This window comes from Ascaphus truei, chromosome 6, assembly GCF_040206685.1.
Source record: "Ascaphus truei isolate aAscTru1 chromosome 6, aAscTru1.hap1, whole genome shotgun sequence".
Lineage (NCBI taxonomy): Eukaryota > Metazoa > Chordata > Amphibia > Anura > Ascaphidae > Ascaphus > Ascaphus truei.
Window position 1 is genome coordinate 63,613,132 of NC_134488.1, and position 23,100 is coordinate 63,636,231.

General features: G+C 44.2%; 2 protein-coding genes across 2 annotated transcripts in view; both read left to right on the top strand.

The window, feature by feature from the left end:
* The window catches only part of DLGAP3 (DLG associated protein 3), an 84,389-nt gene that overhangs the window by 46,884 nt on the left and 14,405 nt on the right, over positions 1-23,100 (top strand). Inside the window, 2 exon segments of the mRNA XM_075604601.1 lie at positions 13,623-13,960; positions 22,363-22,448. Coding sequence (XP_075460716.1) covers positions 13,623-13,960; positions 22,363-22,448 — 424 coding nt within the window.
* LOC142497161 (uncharacterized) lies at positions 1,560-5,049 on the top strand. Its single transcript, XM_075604602.1, has 2 exons — positions 1,560-2,270; positions 3,826-5,049. The coding sequence occupies exons 1-2, from the start codon at positions 2,201-2,203 to the stop codon at positions 4,977-4,979; spliced, it is 1,224 nt and encodes a 407-aa protein (XP_075460717.1). The 5' UTR covers positions 1,560-2,200; the 3' UTR covers positions 4,980-5,049.

The window sequence follows — 23,100 nt, forward strand, 5'->3', positions numbered from 1 at the left end:
ATAACGTTGGCAATAGCTATATGAAAATATTATAGTGTCTGCTTAATGCCAAAACAGACAGCCTGGAAACGTTACAGCCGATGCCATGGCGAAGTAGGAAATATTGGCTCGCTGATTTGGCTTGGAGTTCTTAACCCTTTCACTGCCAAGGCGGGCCACCCACGCACTACTAATGCAACCTCCGCCTGCCTGGGATACTCTGAAGCCTTGAACGTGCTGCCTGGCACATGTCCCTGCCGTGCCGGCACGTTTGCTGCCGCAGACTCCCGGCGCCGCTCGCTCTTCACAGAGCCCTGCGCTTCAATGAATTTTAAGCAGTGTGTAAATGGGGCTGCACGTGGGGGGATGGCAGACCCGGGGAGCAGGGATTCCAATCTCAGAGAGGAGCGCCCGTTTATGCATTCATAGAGGCACCGGCAAGGTTTTACCAAGCCCTCCTCATCTGAATTCTGCTCTGCATTAAGCCTCGGCAGGCAGAAGGGCTCTCTCACACCACCACTCAACTGCTAATACATCAATCAATTACTTTGCAGAGTCCTAGAGGTGCCGGGGTATGGTGGGTGGAAGCATGAAACACAACACAAGACATGCAGTAGAGGAATAGGTTTGAAGTTGTATCTTTAGATTTGTTAGCAGTAAAGGTAGTCAAGAAATAGCTGGAGGGACACACACTTTTGGGAACATGAACAAATACTTATTTGCTGAATGGGTAGTGCATGTAGGGAACAGTGTCCCAGTGGAGGCGGTAAAGGACAATGCGGTAAAGGACAATGCAGTAAAGGAATTTAAAAAATGCCGGTGATGGACGTAGGGATAAGAGCCAGGATTGAATGGGGTGTTAAACTCGTTATCTGCAATCAAGTTAATTGTTTGCAAGATGACAGGTGAATTTAGAGCTGGGCTATTCTTCCTCCCTCATTCGCTTACCTTTCATCTTGCTTCTGTGGCATTTATGACATTATAATATTTATTAGCATCTTCCAATTATGTATTTTTACACCTCTAGTTCTATTTAACACCTTTGTTGTACTTATGCCCTCAAAATCTGTCCTGTATCTGTTTCATAACGTCCCAGCTCCCTCTGCATGTCCTTAACCCAGGGGATCTCCACTCCAGTCCTCAAGGGCCACCAACCGTTCAGGTTTTCAGAATATCGCTGCTTCAGCACAGGTGGCTCAGTCAGTGGCTCAGTCAAAGACTGCACCACCTGTGCTGAAGCTGGGATATCCTGAGAACCTGGCCTGTTGGTGGCCCTTGAGGACTGGAGTTGAGAACCTCTGCCTTAACAGATCCAACTCCTTTTAAAACTAAGCTCAAATCGCAGTTTTATTATGTTTTATTTGTATATTGCTTATCTTCGTATGTGTCCCTGGATTGTAACTGATTGCAGAAAACCTAATTAACATACTGTATGCTGTATGGTTAGGTGATTATGCTTGGTATTAATAGGTTCAGATTTATTCTCTATGGTAACATTTTGTGGGCATTTGGGAAGGGAAAATACTTTTCCAGCACTACGCAGAATGATTGAGTTGTATCGATACGTGGTGCACACAATTTAGTCCGGGATGGAATTATATAAACAGGAGCACATGTTTTTTGAAAGCTTGGTTAGCAAAACAACTTTTTAAATACAGACACATGCACACACACATACACACACACATACACACACACAGACAGAAACTGTCCCTGCCACCTCCCCTCCTGCTAGCATGATAAGTACCTTTCCCACACTATTTTAACTCTGGAGAGCATCTGTAGCAAAAGGAAGACAGAGACATAACATTTCGTCTGGAGCAGGAATATCCAACTGGAGAATCACCCATGGGTGCAGTCCCCTTTTTACTAACACTCCGAACAGCAGATCTCTGGCCAGCTGGTCATTGCTCTTGGCCGGAAAAACAAATTTAACTGCTAGGTAAACCGAATCCTATTCTAAAGCCTCAGCGAACTGACTCTGCCCTCCCACCCCTACCCACCAAAACCTATATATAAATCCCCTCCTCCCCCCCCAAAAAAGCAAGAGAGCCCCAGCTGTGAACACAGATCCAGAGGCCTCGGCTATGCATGATGTACCAAGAGTCTCAACACAAGACATTGGGTGCCTGGACCTTCGGCGAGATTTAAAGAGAAGCTTCCCCATCAGGGCTGCCAGGAGGGGCCACCCTGCTCATTCCCCCCTGTCCCTGTAAGAGGGATGGGAGACCTCCTTTCTTGCATGTTGTGCAGGATGGTGGGTGAGCTGGAAGGCATCAAAGCTGATCCAGGTAAGCTCAATGGACTTCAATATAATTGATTGTGCTCAGGGACACATTTGTATCTTAAGTGGAGGTAGGAAAATAAGCCAGCATGTCAGTGGGGTGCCGGCCAGAAGCAGGGTCCACAACCCAAACCCATCACAGGATGTAGTGACATTAAATAACATTTTGGGGTAGACTAATTGAGATTGAAGGATGTGTTGACATAAAGAGGGTTTAGGAGCAATCACAGTGCAACTAAACAACCCTCAGCTGCAGAATGAGACCCTAAATGTGGTTTCCTGCAATTGCAAGCACATCTCCCGCATGGGAAACCTCTTCTTATCGTGCCCCAATAGGGCCAAGATAGTTCTCTGTTTTACACCCAGCATTGCATTAGTCTAGTAGGGTGTCTCATTGTCCCATTAGGTTGTAGTCCTATGTAATCCCCTCTTTTATGACCTGTGGATTACCTTTCACACTTTAGATGCCCGTATATAATGATGTATCCTTCAGTGAGTAAAGTAGTTCAGGCACTCACCAGTCTCTTAGTTGCCTTAATGCTGTTTTCTCCCAGTTCCGGGTCAGAACCTCAGTTTTTGTTATGACGCCAACCACCCCATCGGACACTGCTCTTCCAGGCAGCCCTCCTCTTTAGCTTCTGCTGAAGGTCCTGCACACCAAGGTCCATAGCCGAGGCCCCCTAAACTTCCCACTTCTGGATTCTGTAGGCAACAGCAGAGAGCAAAATGCAGAGCAGTTGAGGCACCTGCATGGGGAATACAAGTCTGCACCAAACCCATACTGCTTCCATGTCACTGTGGCCTGTTGTACAGAGCATGACCATACCATGTGCATTGCAGAGATACAGACCTTTGGGACCAGCTTGGCCAACACTTTGTTGCTTCTATAAGGGTTTCCAATTGGCTCCAGATTTTGAAGAACAGGTTCAGCCAGTCTGGGACTTTAATGGTGGGATAGAAGATTTGAAAAGCGACATGCTGAGGCTTCCAGTCTAAAGTAGGGGATGGATACAGTTTTGGGGACGGCAGATGGAATCCCTCTACAGGTTTGTGAAACTTCCCAATCACCAGTTAAAGACCTGGACTGGGAAACCTAAACTCTGGAGCCAGCTGGCGACCCTTGTCCCCAGTCAACCACAAGACAGTGGGCACTCAGGAGTTGGGTTATCATGAGTGTTTGTTGAAGCTGATACCACCCACTGGTAACTCAACTCAACCTAAACCTATTGGTTATATTTGTATTAAAATTCACAATGATGTCTTTCATATGTTAAAGTACTGTATAAAGTATCTTTATTGGAGGCTCACTCTCTAAATCTGGAGCAGACTTGTGTCCCCATGTAGGGTGAAATTGCCATCCCAAATTCCCAACCACCACTCAGGAGATAATCACACTCACGCCCCAAACACACGACATTTGGCACCAAAGGCTAGACTGAGTGAGGTGTTAGCAGGAGGTTGGGGCGGGCACCAGATAGGAGAGGAATCTTTGATTATAAATAAAGATGGTCTCTTACCCTGCACCCACACAGCTCTTAAATGCTGTTTCTTTGTCCCTACAGCTTCATCACTGCCAAATCAAAGGTCCCCTATGATGTCTGCACTGTCACCCCCACAGAGAAGTGGCACATTGGTCACCTACAGCACTACGTCAGTGGAGGGGGATACAGAAGATCAGGAGTTGGAAGGGAGGAGGTGCCAAGGGATGATTATAAACCCCTACCTTGAGCACTGGTCCCCTGCCAAGGAGGAAGTGCACGTCTCTCTCACTGTGGGGCGGCAAATCAAGCAGTCCTTCAGGCGTGTGTCCCCGGGGCCCATGGCTTCCTCCACTGAGGACCCCCTTTGTTACCTGTCTGCGCACACAGGGTGGGGGGATGAGAGTGACTCCGACATACCCCCCTCTGAAAGAGTACCAGAGTCGGCAGAGTCAACCCAGTCGGAAAGAGACGGGGGAAGCCAGCAGACAGAGATCGGCTCCTTGCCTGGTGGGATGGTCTGGCCCTTGCTGCAGGATCACAGGAAGGATGATGACGGGGAGGATGACCACCAGCTGGCATCTTCTCAGCGCAGTGAGCACAGCTGCAATGAATCCCTCCTCTCCTCCGAGTATCCAGAGGGCGATCATGCTTCAAGTGCCACCATGCCCCGGCGGCTGGGGCGCCCTCGTGCTAAGGATGACAGGAGAGTTCGCTGGAGGGCCAGCCTCCACCGCCTGCTGCAGCTAGAGAAGCTGAGAGATCAGCTCTACCGCCAAGAGCTGGCCCTGAAGGAAGAGGAGATGACCCGCCAACGTGAGGAGCGGGCAAGGGACCGGGAGCTCCACCGTCAGCTCCTGGGTGTGCTGGGTGACATCCGAGATGAACTGAGAAAGAGGAGGCAAGAGCGGGCAATCACTCAAGACAGCCAGGGCCCCGAGGGAAGGGGGATGCCATGCAGCAATAGCACCACCTCCCGGAGGGCTCGGGGGGGATTGACACGCCCCCGGGGAACCCGTGTTTCCTCTGTCTCTGCCACCCTCCCCTGCTCTTTTGCCCAGTTCTTTCTGCAGGACCCCAGAACAGGGTCTTCTATGCCAAGCACTATAGCCAGGGGCAGCAGTGAGAACCCCACCTGGGCAGGTAGCCGAATGATCGGCCCTCTGCGCAGGAGGGGACAACCTCGCGGCCGCCCCCGTGTGCACCCCAAACCAGTGATGGGGGATACCCATGGATGACGAAGAACTGGCCTTTTTCATGTTTTACAACAATAAAGAAGATGTTGAAGAGATCTCTTCCAGTACGTGTCTTTTTTATATAAATACTGTAATAGCAACAATACTTTATACTTTGCTAATAAACATATCACTGTACAACATGACAAATCAGAACCTCAACGAGCTTACAGCGAGATTTTAGCTGCCGAAGGGGGGAAGTTACAAGCTGAGGTTACTTTGCTATTCAGATATATTTGATATATGAAACGCTTCTGTAAGTGTTCGGTTCCGATTGACTGATCGCTCTGTGTGCGTCCACACCACCTTATCACCCCGGCTCACTTTGCTGCCAAGCGCTATTATCGCAGAAAAACAACTCTTTCTAGCACAATGGTTCCCAAATCTTTTTTAAACTGGGCCCACAAAAAGTGTCTTTGGGAAGCTCCACCCTGTAATCAGTGTGCAAAGAAATTCCATGAGATATGAGGGTTAGACCACCTCCAAAAAATCAAGTTGAAAACAAAATTGATTCTATTTAGTAGAATATATTAATTGATGCATTGAAACTTTTTCTTTGTCACTTTCTCTAAACCACTCTGTCTTTTTGTCACTTGACACCCTCTTTCTTTGCAGTGTGTATGTCCCTTATCATTCTCCGCCCCTGAACCTCCTATCCTGATTTGAACGTTGTATTCCTTAGGATTAAGAAAAGAAAACTCACCCAGGTGAGAGTTTAGTCCCTAAATATGAATAGAGAGGGATTACCAGTATGGCATCGTAAATTTATGCAGCCACGAGACCGCAGGTTTCCATAGCTATTCCCAAGGGATGCACCTGCTCTCTGATTAAAAGTCCAATTTACAGTCAACCAATGATAAGTAACATAAAAGTTGGCTGAAGATGGGCTGAATCAATATGTACTGCGAGAAGTAAATGGGCTGGGGAAATCTGAATACGTTGACCTTTCCCAAATTTTCAGAACCTGGCATATTAATCCACAGCTGTGCGTCAATCCTCTCACCGCAATCCCCAGCGAATACAAGGCCATTCGGATACCGGCTGAGGCCCTGGGAAGCTGGTGTCAATTACAATTATCTGATGCATCTACAGTGTCCTTCACAAGTCTTTCGTGCTGTGATTTTCTTTGTCTCCCTTATTATGGGCAGCCTTATTTCTTCATGCTTCTGGGGGCTATTTTGGGGGGAAAGATGTATAAATGCTCTATTCTGCTAACCTCACCCCCCCCCCCCCAAAGTATCTTATAATCAAGGTTCTTATACTTAACACGGGTCGTTAATCAGAAATGTTTACTAGTGTTGGAAAGTTTTGTTTTACGTACGGAAAATTAAAACAAATCTGGTTTCGGATCCCTATGAAAAAAATAGAGAGCTGTTTACTATAACCTGCCAACTGCAAAACGGGGCAGAAGAATTGCACCGAAGTTAGGAAATAATCCCATTCCTTTCATCAGAGTCTTGTCCTTGGATAAATTTGGTGTTGGTTTTGCCCCAGTTTTAAAGCTGGGTGACTTCAGCCCCGTTAGTATTAAGCCGGCTTTCCCTTGCTCAAGAGGTTGCAGTACACTTTCAATAAATAGAGCTTAGATTTTGCCATGCAAGAGAAGACGGCTCCAAATGTTAAATAAGGGAGTTAGGTGAATTATCTTATTAAGATGCTGCGTTGAATATCTCCTACATGGAGCACTCCCAAAATTGCTTACTGTCTCACAGGATGCTAAAGCGTCTCGATGAATCCATGCTCGCATATTGAGCTGGATACGTCATCCCTTTACTTGTGCCTACTCAGCATCTGTGGCCCACAGCACTTGTAGAGTATAGCTCAGACATATATAGAGAGATGGAACTAATGTAAGTATCAGTAACAAATATATTGTATGCTGTACCCAGCCTGCAAGGGCCTGTTCTAAGAGACGATATAGAATTGGTATAAACTGAAAGCTGCAATAGTTTGCTTCGCAGTTTATTGCAGGTTAAGATGACATAGAACATGTTTGGCAGTGGTGTGTTAATGAGAAGCCACTCATTATAATGACTCCTTATGGAAAATGGTTCCTGTCCCTTATAAAGCACAAAGCTTTTTGACACATTCATGTCAAGGTGGGATATTACAGTATGTTAGTGAAGTGTCTGTGTATCAAGGGCACAAAACAGCATTTTTGGCCATTACGTATGGCATTTCCTTTGTGTCTCCTATTGACATTTTGGGCAGTTATGTAACAGTAATATATATATATCTGTTATGTGTTTTTGTTTTTCTTGTTGTCAAAATATCTCTGCTTGGTCTTATTGAACCTACACCTGGATAACGATCTGTGTAAAATATAAGACACACGGTAAATGAACGTCTTACAACCAGTTAGCAGTTTATCTAAATATTTGCCGTGTTTTAAAGGCAGAAAACACATGAGAGTATCTGCAGGTCTTCCACAGGACCCGAACATGTAATATCAGACAGTGGTTAAGCTCCAGACAAGGATTCTGGGTAATAACATGCAAATCACTATCTACCCACCATAGGAGATGTGCGAAAACTGTTCCAACTGTGTTCGCAACATTATTTTAATTTCATTTATTTTAAATGCGAAACTGGGCTTAAAAAAAATAATCAGAAAATCAGTCTTTGGGGCCTATTCAGGTAGCTTCGATGTTATCACTACAACATCGAACGTGTTGGCATGTTTCTACCATACTGTATACCTAAAAAAGAATATCACAAGGCACTGCGGATTTTTCTAATGCTGTTTAATGAGCCAAAACTTAGCGACGTTTCGAACAGACCGGTCTTTTTCAAGTGGTGAGTGGCCACTGAGAAAAAGACTGCTCTGGTTGAAATGTCGCTAAGTTTTGGCTCATTAAATAGCATAAGAAAAATCTGCAGCGCCTTGTGATATCCTTTTTAGGTGTACGACTTGGATTTCCAGCAGGACATCTTTCAACACAAGTGCACCGGTAACTATGTATGTGTATTGATTTATATGGTGTGCAGCAGCCATCCTCCCTTTTTCTCAACCGCACTGGATGACATTTGTGTAAAAACGGTATTCAGTACGATATCTCGCTTGATGCACAAATGACATACCTCCCCAGTTTGTTGTTGCTTTACAAGCGAAATAACCTGAATGTGCAATTTCCCTTCAGAGTCTGAAATATGCTTTTTTGCGAGGAGGAGGAGGAGGAGAATTTCCTAACCTGATAGGTATTTCCAGTTGTATATATCCCCTCATACCTCCTTTCAAATAAATTAGGGAGATACCTATGCTGAAAAATTAACATACCTGCGGTACCATGGGAGATATACTAATGTCTATCCAAAGTATATTGAAATGAGTCCCACATCTTAAAATATATCCTTAAGACCAATCCGTTCAAAGACCCTTGTGATGAAGGGGGTACCAGTGTCAGAGCCAACAGGATTAGAACCCATTCAGGGCAGCAGCTCTCCTCCTCCCCCTCTTTTTTCTCGAAACCAATGGTCAATTTTGCAAGGTTCTCAAAGTGCTACAAACACATTGCACCTTCCTCTCCACCATAACTTAACTGTGCCTGTTTGCAGCCACCAGATTTACAATGCAGAATCCCTAATCACGCTCATAACGACGAGGCCAAAAGCATAAGAACAGCTGTGGGATCTCGCTTCCTATATTTTCCCCTGACCCTTGTGAGCTATTAGGGAAAATCTGTTTACTTTCACATCCAAATAAACATGAAATAGGACATCGCAATTAATTATAGCTAGAAATAAAATAAAAAACAGTAGAGATGGTTGTTGTGGAGAAAGAAGGTTTCTATTGGGAATTAAAAATGCTTTTTGATAGCCATTAATAATCTATTATTATTATTAAATCCTTAATTATTTGATTATTAAGACCATATGTATTTCTGACAACCATATAACATATTTTGTATTGTATGTCTTTATTTATATAGCGCCATTAATGTACATTGCGCTTCACAGTAGTAATACATGTGGTAATCAAATAAATAACAGATAATATAAATAACAGATCATGGGAATAAGTGCTTTAGACATAAAAGTAACATTAAGGAAGAGGAGTCCCTGCTCCGAGGAGCTTACAGTTTAATTGGTAGGTAGGGAGAACGTACAGAGACAGTAGTAGGGAGTTCTGGTAAGTGCATCTGCAGGGGGCCAAGCTTTATGTATCATGTGTTCAGAATATCCACAGTTCTATTCATATGCTTCTTTAAGCAAGTGTGTCTTAAGGTGGGTCTTAAAGGTGGATAGAGAGGGTGCTAGTCTGGTAATGAGAGGAAGGGCATTCCAGAGGTGTGGGGCAGTCAGTGAAAAAGGTTTAAGGTGGGAGAGGGCTTTAGATACAAAGGGGGTAGAAAGAAGAGATCCTTGAGAAGAACACAAGAGTCTGGATGGTGCATAACGAGAAATTAGGGCTGAGATGTAAGGAGGGGCAGGAGAGTGTAAAGCTTTAAAAGTGAGGAGAAGAATGGAGTGTGAGATGCGGGATTTGATCGGAAGCCAGGAGAGTGATTTCATGAGGGGAGATGCTGAGACAGATCTGGGAAAGAGTAGAGTGATTCTGGCAGCAGTGTTTAGGATAGATTGTAGGGGAGAGAGGTGAGAGGCAGGAAGGCCGGACAGCAGGAGGTTACAGTAATCAAGACGGGAGAGAATGAGGGCCTGAGTCAGAGTTTTTGCAGTCGAGCAACAGAGGAAAGGGCGTATCTTTGTTATATTGTGGAGGAAAAAGCAACAGGTTTTAGAAATGTTTTGAATGTGAGGGGCGAATGTGAGAGAGGAGTCGAGTGTGACCCTTAGGCAGCGTGCTTGGGCTACTGGGTGAATGATCGTAGTTCCAACAGTAATGTGGAAGGAGGTAGTAGGGCCAGGTTTGGGAGGAAGTAGTAGGAGCTCTGTTTTAGCCATGTTGGGTTTAAGGCGGCGGAGGGCCATCCAGGATGATATTGCAGAGAGACATTCAGAAACTTTGGTTTGTACAGCAGGTGTAAGGTCGGGTGTTGAAAAGTATATTTGTGTGTCGTCAGCATAGAGGTGATAATTAAACCCAAAAGCTGTTATTAGGTCACCTAGAGAGAGGATGTACAGAGAAAAGAGAAGAGGTCCCAGGACTGAGCCCTGGGGTACACCCACAGAGAGATCAATAGAGGAGGAGGAGGTGTTAGCAGAAGAGACACTGAAAGTACGATGGGAGAGGTAGGATGAGATCCAGGATAGAGCTTTGTTCTGAATACCAAGAGTATGGAGAATGTGAAGGAGAAGAGGGTGGTCCACGGTGTCAAATGCTGCAGAGAGGTCGAGTAATATGAGCAGAGTGTAATGACCTCTGTCTTTGGCAGCATGGAGGTCGTCAGTTATTTTAGTGAGGGCTGTTTCCGTGGAGTGAGCAGTGCGGAAGCCAGATTGTAGAGGGTCTAGGAGAGAATAGGTGTTGAGAAAATGGAGCAAGCGAGAGAATACAAGACGTTCAAGGAGTTTAGAGGCAAAAGGCAGGAGGGAGACAGGTCGATAGTTAGAAAGACAGGTAGGGTCAAGCTTGCTGTTTTTGAGTAATGGTATGACTGTTGCATGTTTGAAGGAGGATGGAAAGGTTCCAGAGCAGAGGGAGGAGTTAAACGTCTGTGAGCGTAGGGATTATAGAAGGAGCAAGAGGTTTTAGGAGATGGGAGGGAATGGGGTCAAGAGGGCAAGTGGTAGAGGGAGAAGAGGCGATCAACAGCGACACATCCTCCTCTGAGACAGTGGAAAAAGAGTCAAGGAAGGCAGGAGGAGAGTTAGGAAGAGGTGTAGGATGGGAGGAAGAAACAGAGGGGATGTTCTGACGTATGGATTTCACCTTTTCCTTAAAATAGTCAGCAAAGTCCTGAGCGGAGATGGAGGAAGGAGAGGCAGCTGAGGGTGGTTTGAGTAGAGTATCAAAGACAGAGAACAGTTGGCATGGGTTAGACTTGTGCATGTTGATTAGTGAAGAAAAGTAGGTTTGTTTAGCTTGCGAGAGGGCAGAGTTGAAACAGGACAGCATACATTTGCAGTGAAGGAAGTCTGCGAGAGTATGAGATTTCCTCCAGAGGCGTTCAGAGGAACGAGTGTAGGAACACAGCATGCGCGTGTGGGAATTTAGCCAGGGTCTAGGGTTAGAAGGGCGAGGGCGGCAGAGAGAAAGCAGGGCATGTAGATCAAGAGAGGAGGACAAGGCAGAGTTGTAGTTCCTGACCAGGTTGTCAGGGTCTGTAGCAGAGGAGAGGGAGGAGCGTAAAGTGGAATCAAAGTCAGGTAAGTGAATAGAGCGCAGGTTTCTGACCATATAGCATTTTTATCACACACTGTTGCTCTGATGCATTTACATAGGATGGGCGAGTTCAATAGTGTTGTTTAATTTATTGGTAAAGTATACACACCCACATGCAAAAATTGGAACATCTCTCAGTTGCTCCACTCAACCAGGGTCCATGCATTGTAAAAACTCAGAGACTTTGAAGAGCATCATGAGAGAGTTAAGTCGGGAACATCTTCAATACTTGGGAGAAATGAATCGTTGTGTTAACTTGTGAGCAGTGAAAGATGTCCCTATTCAAAGACACACATTCACATACACAGACTCTAGAAACCTAAAATGTGAGCCCATGGCTCAATAAGAGGCTGGAACATTGGATTATTAGCATGTGAATTTGTGTATTTTGCCCATGATCTGGCTTCCTTGACTACCACCTGTAGTGTCCTGACTACCTATGTTATTGTACGGTACAATGAGATTTGAAGTCAATTGGGTTCTTTTAGAGATGTCATCCATCCAAATAATGTCTTCACCTGGGCAGTGACATCACATAATTAGACCTCTCAGGAGAAGCTTTAATTGTGTTTCCCCAGAGACACATTCCATGTCAAACCAGACGTCATTACTTGGGCTTCATGTCTGCTGTTTATCCACAAGGTTGGCTGCATTGGCCACATATCCTGCGCTAAATCACTTCAACCACCAATACACTGTTTAGGCCTCAGTGCAGATGCAGATGGAATACATTCTAACTATATGAGTAGTCCTAGGTGTGGGATATAAACACCATCTCCTGAAAATCTAGAACCAGTGGAAAATTCTATTCCAAAATAAAGGGCATTTCCAGACATAAAAGCAGCACTGCTTTTTTAATTTACATGATGGGAATCGGGGGAGAGGGGAGTCGTCTGGAGGTGAACCGCGCTAATTTCAGTTCCAGGGACCTACCAGTTTCCAAGTTATTTACCGATGTAGTTACAGTACAGATGTTTCCTCACGGGGATTTAAATGGCCACCTAAAAGGAAGCCACAATGATGTTGCAGTTTCCTATTGACTTGCGGGACCCATGAAATTCTACGCCATGTTGTTTCCCCTGGAGGGAAAATTTAACACGAGTAACTACACCAGCATGTATCTCAGGAAATCGTGGGGTCACCGGAGCTGAAAAGGACACATATTGAACCTCCTAGTTCCCATACTGTACAAAAACAAACAACGAGCAGCCTGGTACGCTGCTTTATTGGGAGACTCCTGCTTCCAACCACATGCAGCTCACAGGCCTATATTTAGGCATAGGGGGGCAGCAAATGTTGGGCGGGGGGGGGGGGGGGTGGGGGGTGCTGCGGTTACACAGGCCTCGTTCTCTTCCTCATAACAATTAAACTGATTGCTGGGGGAGAGCGTGTGGCCTCTGTAAAAGTCTTTTACCTCCTCCTGCAGCGTCAAATGACAACATGATGTCACATGGCGTCCCGTTGTCATGGAAACGCGTCGCCATGTGACATCGGGGCGCTGCTTGAGGAGGAGGTCAGGGCGGCAAAAAGGTAAGTGCCTATGGGCAGTGAAATTCTAAAACGGGCCCTGGGGGTTCCTGATACTTAAGTCTTAATTCCTTCCTTTATCCAATAAGAATAACTAAAGGAGGCGGGTCAGGACCACACTAGTTAAACCCCTTTCTGCCAGTGGGGTAGATTAAGGTTACAGTATAGTGAATTAACCAACGAGGTGGATTCTATTATGGTTTATTGTAGACTCCTCCTCTATGGCTCATGCCACAAAAACTATTATCCAGTCAGTGCTGTAGAAATCTGCCACATATTTTTAGTGAAAAAGCAATCATACTGTAGAGCTGGTAGATAATAAAACTCCATGTCACACTAGAGAAAGTAGAATTTGATGATTGAATGGGCATATCATGCACTATACAGTGATGTTAAGTATTTGTATATACATCCAGCTCCCTAAATAAATACATCCTAAAGTAGACACCAATGCATAAACCCATGCCAGGTCTGTCATGTTGATCATGTGGTATTCTTTGTTACCCTATAACTGACATTCCTTATTTACCACCAGCAGAGTCATTCCCACAGTATGTATGTCTGTGCTGGTGTTTGTTGTGTTGGGGATCAGAGACGGGTAATGGGGTCCGCTTCTATTATTACTGGAATGGGTCCAATCTAAAGTTGAATCTTTGGGAAGAGCAAGTTCTAGGATTAGATACTCAGTGTTACTTTATGTTACAGCTTGATCACTGTAATAAGGAAATGCTTTTTTTGGGAGGGGGGGGGGGGGGGTGACAATTGAGATAGCCAGTGATTGTACAGTCCATTTGATGAACAGTCTTGAGTGTTCTTAATCAATTTTTTCACCACAGCCTTCACTTACCGCAAAGCCCCACCGCCCATCCCGCCCAGGCTCCTCTCCAAGCCCCTCATCTCCGTGACAGCCCAAAGTAGCACAGAATCCACCCATGAAACCTTCCTGCACAATGAGCCTACGCGGTTGCCTTGGTCCAAAGATGTCAAAGGCCACTCCAACTCCAGTGAGAACCTGGAGGGCGCTAAGTCCAGAGGGCTGTCTTTGGACCTGACGTCGGTCCAGCACAGACCTTCTCCCAAACCTCCCACTGTGATCAGCAAAGCCCTACCGCTGAGGGAAGACCTGAAAGGTGGCACCCGACAGAGAAAATGGCGCCCGTCCATAGGAGTGCAGGTATGTTACTGTCGCTAACATCGCATTACAAATGGAGCTATCTATCCTCAATCAGCTGGAACAGTGAGGAGCCGGCAAACCCCACTCAATGGGGAATATATATTATAGCAACAGTGGTGCAATTTCGGGGCAACAAATGTGCTTCATACTGTATATAAACAAAGTCCAATTGGAATCAATAGGGTATATTAGTTGATGAATCTGTTGCCCTATGCTTTTATTCAGAACTGATACTTTAGACCCCATGGGTCTATTTACTAAAGTTTCCCTTCTGCAAAATTGGCGAAAAACAAGTGCAAAAACAGCACCAGATTTATGAATTAGAAGGCACCCCAGGATTTTTTTCTTCTGATAGATCTGGTACAAATCGTTTGCACTGGTGTTTGCCCCAGTTATGCAGGCGGGAGACTTTAGTAAGCAAACCCCTGTATAGCAAGTGGAGCAATTATCTTTATAACAAATATAGCAAATATAGCAAATATGATGTGTGTCACTTTGGGCCTGCATCAGATGTATGAATCTTGTTAAAGCGCAAACCCCACCTCCCCCCACCAAGGTTTTTTTATTTTTAAACTTCCTTGAACCCTGGGATCCGCTGGAGCACCTCCGGGGACCCGCCAGTTGCCAATAATATAGACTTCACATTTTTAGTATTTTCTGTGAACAAACGTACAAACAGGGCTGCGGGTCGCCAATAGAGAGGCGCAGCCAGGTTGCCGCTAACAGGGGAGAACTCCCACTCTCCTGGTCATCCTCTAGGGCCCTAGGACCTCCAGTCAACAGTTAGGGCCCCTGGACTGGCCTGCTCAACCACTTGTCAGCACACCCACTCCCCCCCACCCAACAATCAATAACCTGGGAAAGCAGGCGGCGGCCCTCGTTGCAACGTCCTTTCTTGATGATGTCATTCTACTGGATGCCAGAGCAAGCCTGACCCTGCAAACATGTTGTGTCTACCTGTAGAACAGAACCTTGGCACACCGACATGGATTTTTAAGTACTAATATATTTATAGCATTTAGTAGCTTTACCGAAGCAGTACGACATACATGTTTAAGAAGTCTGAGCAAGCACTGTCATTCTATGTACAGCAAGTTCTTGCCAATAGCAGGACTGTGGCAGGCTTCAGACTTGGGCTGTGTATGAGAAGGAGCTCCCTTTTATAGAGGTTGGGCTGAGGAGAGGCTGTGCTTATGGACGGACTACATTAGTAAGCATGATTCATAAGAACCAGTGAGCAACTTTCTTTGCCACTTATCTAAAAGTAGTACATTTGGATGTGATTTAAAGCAGCAGTTCAAGCAATATTCTACATGTTTGTTTTTTCTAATAAATCAGTTCTGTACTATGAGAAAATACTTGTAGCATAAACATTAAAAAAAAAAATGTTTTAAAGACATTTTTAATGTTTCTAATGTAGGAAGCATTTCCAAAGTGACAGCTCCCTCCCCCTTCTGATAGTCTCTGGCTCTTGAGCCCCGCCCTCTCTCTAGCAGTGCACCAATTGTATCTAGTAACTGCCCAGTCAATCATATTCCAGGACTACATTGCCCAGAATGCTTTGCAAGAACTGAATTAAATAACGCAGAGCAAGCGATTAATTACAGGACAAAGGATCGATCTGCAGTTTAGCTAATTTCTTGTCAGTGTGCAGATTGTATTGATGCACATATTGAATGGGGGAAAAAAAACAAAAACTGCAGCTTTAAAGCAATAAAACATGTAGTACTGTGCATTTTTTTTTTTTTTTTTTTTTACACAAACGGATGTGATTTATTCCCTGAAGGGACCAGTTTATTAACACTGATATTGCTTGTGATTGTATTGCTTCCCAGCTGTTGCAAAGAATTTTAGCAATATAAAATGAGGGGAGCATAGCACAGAGGAGTTAGGAAGTGCAGGCTGAACACACAAGCTACATGCCACACTATTACTGTTAAATGAATGCCATGCAATATCAGCATTTCTGAAAAAGGTGATTTATACAAATTATGTCCCGCAAAGTTTTAACAATTCAGAGTGTCCAGCAAATGTAATAAGGATGAGCAGGTTTGTGGCTCTGAAATCGAAAACGTTGACGTACATTCGGAGTCCCGAGCACAGCATGATCCAAAACCCAGGCAAGGCGCAGCGCCTGAACTTTTGGGTTCACGAATGAAAACACTTGGAAAATGATCCTCCATGTTGTGAGTGTTTTTGTTCCATTATTTATTTTTCCAAATCCAAAACCAATTGAGTTCTGGCAAAACCAAAACACAGAAAAACTTTTAGAACCAGGACACCAGTAAAAATGCCCTCCCTTAGCAATACCAATTCATTTATGTACTTTATCAGAACTTTCATTGGGTATATTTTGCAGAAAGGGACCTGGACAATGTACGTGTTGGCTAACCCTATAATATGTATATTTTGTATTTATATAGCGCCCATAGTGTACTCAACGCTTTACCAAAGAGACAATTCTGTACAGGACTTATAATACAATAAGTGCAACAAACAAAATCAGATAATAAGAAAGGAAATCCCTGCCCCTGAGAGCTTACAATCTAAGTGGTATGTTGGGAGACTTACAGAGACAGCAGGTGAAAGAATAAGTGCGTGGGACAGTCGCCATGAGTCTTGACTTTTGATCAGGTGAGTTTTAAGGTTTGACTTGAAGATGAGGAAAGAAGGTGCTTGGCGTATACTGAGTGTGAGTGAGTTCTGCAGGTAAGGGGCAGTGAGGGAAACATTTTGAGGCGAGAGAGCAATAGAAGTGAATGGGGGAAAAGGAGATAGTTATGTGTAGAGCGCAGGAGACGAGCAGAGGCACAACGAGAGATCAGAGCTGATATGTAGAGAGGAGCAGATGACTGAAGAGCCTTGAAGTTAAGGAGGAGGACTTTGGTGGTGATCCGTAACGTAATGGGAAGCCAGGAGAGGGATATAAGGAGGAGATGAGCAGAGACTGTTTTGCGAGAAATTATTCTAGCAGTGGAATTTTGGATGGCTTGCAAAGGAGAAAGTTGTGAGACAGGGAGGCCTGTTAGCAGTATGTTACAAAAAACCCAGACAGGAGAGGTTAAGGGCATGCATTAGAGCAGGGGGGCGCAAACTTTTTTCCCTGCGCCCCCCTGCCAGCTGTCCCCTCACTCCCGCGCCCCCCCCCTCCAACCCCAACTTACCCGCGCACCGGCGTAATGACGTCACGTTGCCATAGCAACGTGACGTCACATGACCTCGCAGTGTCATTTTGACGCCGGGTTACCATGGCGACGCAGGGAGGAAGCCGCCGGAGCCACGGTAAGTTAGGTTTACAGAGGCCCTGCAGCTCCCCCGGCACTTAATTTAAGTGCCTTCGGGAAGCGCGCGGGGCCTCTGTAAACCCCGCGCCCCCCCCGTCGGCAGTCTCGCACCCCCCTGGGGGTTGCGCCCCCCAGTTTGCGCACCACTGCATTAGAGTGTTAGCAATAGATTGATAGAGGAAAGGGTGGATCTTGACAATGTTACGGAGGAAGAAGTGACAAATTTTAGCCATGCCGTGAATGGGAAAGAATCAAATGTCACTACGAGGCATCGTGCTTTGGTGACACGATAAATGGTAGCACCATTTACTGTGATGGAAAAGGAGAATATTAGGTCAGGTATAGGGGGAAATATGAGGGGCTCAGTTTTAGACATATAAAGTTTTTATGGTGGCCGAGCTCCATCCAGGTGTATATAGCCAGGAGACAGAGACGTGGGACTGGATTGCAGGTGTGAGGGTAGAGGTGGATAGATATATCTGCGTATCATCTGCGTAGAGATGATACCTGAGGCCAAAAGAGTTGATGAGGTCACCAAGTGATAGTGTGTGCAGAAAAAGGAGAGGTACACCAATAGACAGATCAACACTATGACATGTTTGCCCCAGAGACCGAAAATATGTGATGGGAGAGGTATGATGAGAGCCAGGATAGGGCTTTGATGTGGATACCAAGAGAGTTTAGGATATGAACGAGAAAAGCGTGATCAAGAGTATCAAAGGCAGCTGAGAGATCGAGTAGGATAAGTAAGGAAAAATTACCATGGGATTTTGCTTCATGTAGATCATTGGCTACTTTAGTGAGCACTGTCTCTGTTGAGTGAGCTGTACAAAAAGCATATTGTAAAAGGTTCAGGAGGGCATAGGAATGAAGAAAGTTGATAGCATGGGAGAACACGAGACGTTCCAGCAGTTTGGAGGCAAAAGGCAGGAGGGATAAAGGGCAGTAGTTAGTGAAGCACAAAGGGTCTAGGGTGTTTTTTGAGATTAGGTGTGATCACTGTTTGCTTAAAGGAGGAGGGAAAAGAGAGGTTAGTGTTCAGGGTAGATCCAGAGCAGAGAGAGGTCAATGAAGTGAAGGTCTCCAGAATAGCGAGTAGAACTGGTAGGAGGGGGATTATGGGAACCAGTGGTGGTGAATGATAGGAAGTGATGGTCCGAAAGCAAAAGGGTTGATGGATAAATCAGAAAGGGAACAGTTTTTAGTAAAGACCCGGTCTAAATAATGACCATACTTGTAGGTGCTGGAATTGGTACATTGGTGTAGGCCAAAGGAGGAGGTTGAAGGAACAAGGCGAGATGCCCAGGAGACTGAGGGATTGTCAATATGATACCTAAAGTCTCTCACTAAAAAGATAGGAGAGTTGGAGAAAAGAAAGAAGGAAATCCAGGATTTAAAGTCAGAGAGGAAGGTGGAGGTATACGGTCGGTAGATCACTGCCATGTGCAGAGAGAGAGGGTAGAAAATCTGGACGGCATGAAACTCAAAAGGAAGAGAGAGAAACGGATGGAGGTATAGTTTGGAGCTGATATTGGCAGTGGGGGGTGTGGCCATTGGGGTGTGGAGTGTGAGAGAGAGTCCACAGTAGTCATGTTGTGAGAGCCAGGTTTCTTTTAGAGCAAAAAGATGAAGAGAATGAGAGATTATGTATAATCAGAGCCTCATTATTCAGAGAGCAGACATCCCAGAGAAGGAATAGGTGTTAAGTTAAATGCGTTAACACCCATAGGAGGGAGGAGGAGGCAGGGAGGCGTGGACGAGGGCAGGTGTACATATGGCCAGGTCCAGGATTAGGAGAGATATACCCGGCAGTTAAGAAGAAGGAGGAGTAGGAAGAGATGGAGGAGGTAAGAAGAGGATTTGTGCTTTTTATTGAGGTGTGCAGAAGTAGCTGGGACAGAGTATGTAAAACGTGGTGCAGTGTCCGGGCACAAATCTTTACAAATGAGTGAGGAAACTGCAAACAGAAAAAGCAATAGGAGGAGTGAGTTCCCAGGTACTGCAGGATATAAGGAGTATGATTGCCTGAGAGGGCAGTGTACTGTAGCACTGAAGGCTAGATTGCAGCTTATAAAGTTATAGTCTTTCAGCTGTGCATAAATTGTCATAGCATTTTAAAGGTTCTCCCAGTTGCAGAGTTGTTGTCTAGTTGCTAATATTGCTAGAAGTCTCTCCTTTTTTTGACAAACATGGAAGTTTTTCATAAATATCATTCCTAAAGGTTTGCTACACATGTGGTTAAATGATCACAATATCTCTGCTCTTACAATCACATTGAAAGAAGAAACGTTGGTGGTCTTGAGAAGTCAATGTTGCAAAATCTATGAAGACTTTGTATGTTGAGCAAATAGACAGTACCACAACCAGCACAAATGGTGCTGTTCACAAGAATCCTATGCTTGGATCAGCTGAGTCTTACTTGAGGAAGCTTGCTCTTCTTCTGGATGTGTGAGATCATGCAGCGAGGGTATTCTTCTGTGCTTTGGATGTGGGTGCTATGGTGCCTAAACTTGGAGAAGCTTCATCAGTCAACAGCAGGATGGAGTGAGCGATCCAGCCTCCTCTTTTGGTGCAAGCTCTTACCTTCCCAAGTCCCACCACATATTAAAATCAGCTGCACTGTGCCTGTAATTGGGACTCAAGGGTGCTTGGCGAATGTTTGAACAAACAGGATGGTTGTCTGAAATCCATCTGGATGCTTTCTCAACCCCTTGGAAAAATTGAACATCTTCATACATTGATGCAAAGTATCACAAGGACACCATTTTGCACCTGCTTTTCGAGCAATGCTCTTGATTGTGAAAATTGAGACATAAACCCCATAAAGTACAAAAATAATAATAATAGTGGTTTTCTATGCTGAGGTAAGAATGACTCTATACAATTAGTCAGTCCCTCCTATAGGAACTCTAAACTCGTCTACTCCCACTAATGTGTAACATTAGTGTCATACACTTCAACGAAGTCTTGCTGATAAATATTTGTCCATTAAAAAGCCTGTTTGTGAGTCAGAACCTCCAAAATGTCACTGATTTTTGTAATTGAAGGTTGACAACGTGACATCTCTGTGAAACAATGGCAGTGGCTTGTTAAACAGATTAAATGTAGCTAACGCATTAAAAGACAAATCGGACAAATATCAGTATTTTTAGATAATGTTGAAGCTTTCAGTGTTTCCATGGTAATATTCCATGGTATAATCTATTTTTTTCCATAGGTCTCTGGTAAGTAATTTTCTTTTACTATATGGGTGATTGAAATGCTGCTTATTCTGGTAAATTGCTGCTACACAAGTTAAACTTATGAAAGTTCTTTATTTAATGGAATACAATGTTCCACACAATTTCACTAATAGACACTTGCAGGAAACAAACGTTTATCCTGCGTAAAGGAGAAGCTGCATTCAGATTTCTTTCTTGCTTCTCGGAAAGGATACAGCGTCTTACATGTCTTTGGCTACACCGTTTTAATGAGCATATGCTCTCCCAAGTGTTTTCTTCAACCCCTAGTGGGAAGCAGGGGGTCTCTGAAGCTGAACTGCATTCATTTCAGCATCGGGGACCTCATGCAGACCGATACAGATACAGACCGCCGCAGGTTTAAATGTCCCAATCACGCAGGCCAATAGGAAGCCGCAAGGGATGACGTCACGGCTTCCTATTGGCCCGGTAGATGTAGGACATGTAAACCGCCATTATGATAGCCCAAGCCAGAGCTGAAACCGGCACCCCCTACGGAGGTAAGTATCTCGGGAAGCAGGGGGTCCCAGGAGCTGAAATTAACACGGTTCAGCTCAGGAGACCCCCTACTTCAATCCTATTTTTAAAAAACAAATCAAACTAGGAGTGCTGCTTTGAAGGGGCGCTCCAATATAATATGTATATTATCAGTGTAATCTGCTCCATTAGAAAGATTTAGGAACACTTACTGTAGAGTAACAATTTTCCTTATATGTATCCTGTGAAAAATTAAGTTTTTTTTAAATTCCCTGGTTCCCTGAATTAATTGGTTATAAGATAGTTATGTTTATTAGTTTGACTAACCAAGGCTTGATAAATAACTTTACAAAATAATAACAAAGGAGAAAAAAAAACTATTTACCTGTAGATTTGAGGATTGACAGACAGTCTTATCACCAAAATACATCAGATAAAGATTCAAAAGCTTTTGTTTACAATGTAAAAGTTACAAGTTAAAAACATTATTTTTAAGTAAATAATAATTTAAGTAATAATAAAAGGTGTCAGTCAGCTACATGTAACCTATTAAACATGTCACTACCATTAGTTTACTTTCATCCTAGTAGGGACTCGCCCTTTAAAAGCTTTCCCTATTACTTGTGGTTTAACCCGTTGAGGGCCGCAAGACGTAGTCACCACGACACAGGGTCGGGAACTCCAAAGAGTGCTTTTTCCCCCCAGCTTTCATCGCGTTCCATGTTTCCATGGAGTGCAGGATGCAATCTGCAGTGAAGGGAAATGGAAGAGGACTCGTCTTCTGTTTCTGGGTTAAAGGTCGCTACGGTCACGTGACCATGCTGTGCCGGAGAGCCTGCGGCACTCTGGTGCAACAAACCCTCAAGCACTCAAAGGGTTAAAGAAACAATCCCTATTTTTTTTCTATATATATACAATATATATATATTTTTTATATTAACTGAATTTAGGCTCCTCCGGAGCTGGTCAATGTTGGCCTAGACCTGATATTTGAGCCTCCCTATTTTCTGAGATATTTGTAGTTTTTTGTGACGGGTTCTGACACCAAAATAATACAAACATGGCCGAGAGGTCATCAGTAGAAAGCCGCAAGGTCATCTCCTGATGTATATTGCGACTTTCTGTTGTCTACTAGAATGAAGTTGTCACCGGCGGCCATTTTGTCTGCACCTAGCAAGTGTCTTGGGAACCAAGTTCCGGTAATACAAAAAAATATATATCTATTTATACTCTGTATATAATACAGATAAAAATGTGAAGAACAGATTTCTGCTTTAACATATTTGACTGTTACAAAATTGGCACACCTTTATGTGTTGATAACTCCTGTGCGCAGCACAGCAGGAGGACCGAATAACAAGTAACAATGGTTTAATGCAGGTTCTCCCGGATTTATTCATAGGTGGAGACTATCTCAGACTCAGACACAGAGGGAAAGAGCCGGAGAGAGTTCCACTCCATCGGGGTTCAAGTAGAAGATGACAGAAGGTGCCTATTCTTATTTCGGCTGGATATTTTGGGACAGGAGGGTTGGGGTGTCATGTTTTAGAGAGAGAAGGGGCAGGTAGCATGCACATAATGATTTGAGCTCCACAGTGCACCATTTATCCCTTGATCTGCATGCTATTATATTAATTTGCATGGTATTATATTGCTCTGTATACTATTATATTGCTCTGTGTGGTAATTTATCGCTCCGCATAGTAGTGTATTGCTTTGCATAGTATTGCTCCGCATGGTATTATATTGCAGTGAGTTATAATATCGCTCTGCATGGTATGCTATAGCTCTGTATATTATTAAGAGCAGAATGGTAACAGGCAGAACAATGTCATAAAATGTAGTGATATAATATAATAATAGCAGAGAGATATAATATAATAATAGGCAGAGAGATATAATATAATAACAGGCAGAGAGATATAATATAATAACAGGCAGAGAGATATAATATAATAACAGGCAGAGAGATATAATATAATAATAGGCAGAGAGATATAATATAATAACAGGCAGAGAGATATAATATAATAATAGGCAGAGAGATATAATATAATAACAGGCAGAGAGATATAATATAATAACAGACAGAAAGATATAATATAATAATAGGCAGAATGATACAATAACATGCAGAGCG

What these genes read in the sequence shown, in the direction of transcription:
- LOC142497161 (XM_075604602.1), top strand. Translation starts at nt 2,201, where the DNA reads ATGGGAGACCTCCTTTCTTGCATGTTGTGCAGGATGGTGGGTGAGCTG. An exon ending in AGGCATCAAAGCTGATCCAG is followed by an intron (nt 2,271 to 3,825) that starts GTAAGCTCAATG and finishes TTGTCCCTACAG; the next exon opens with CTTCATCACTGCCAAATCAA.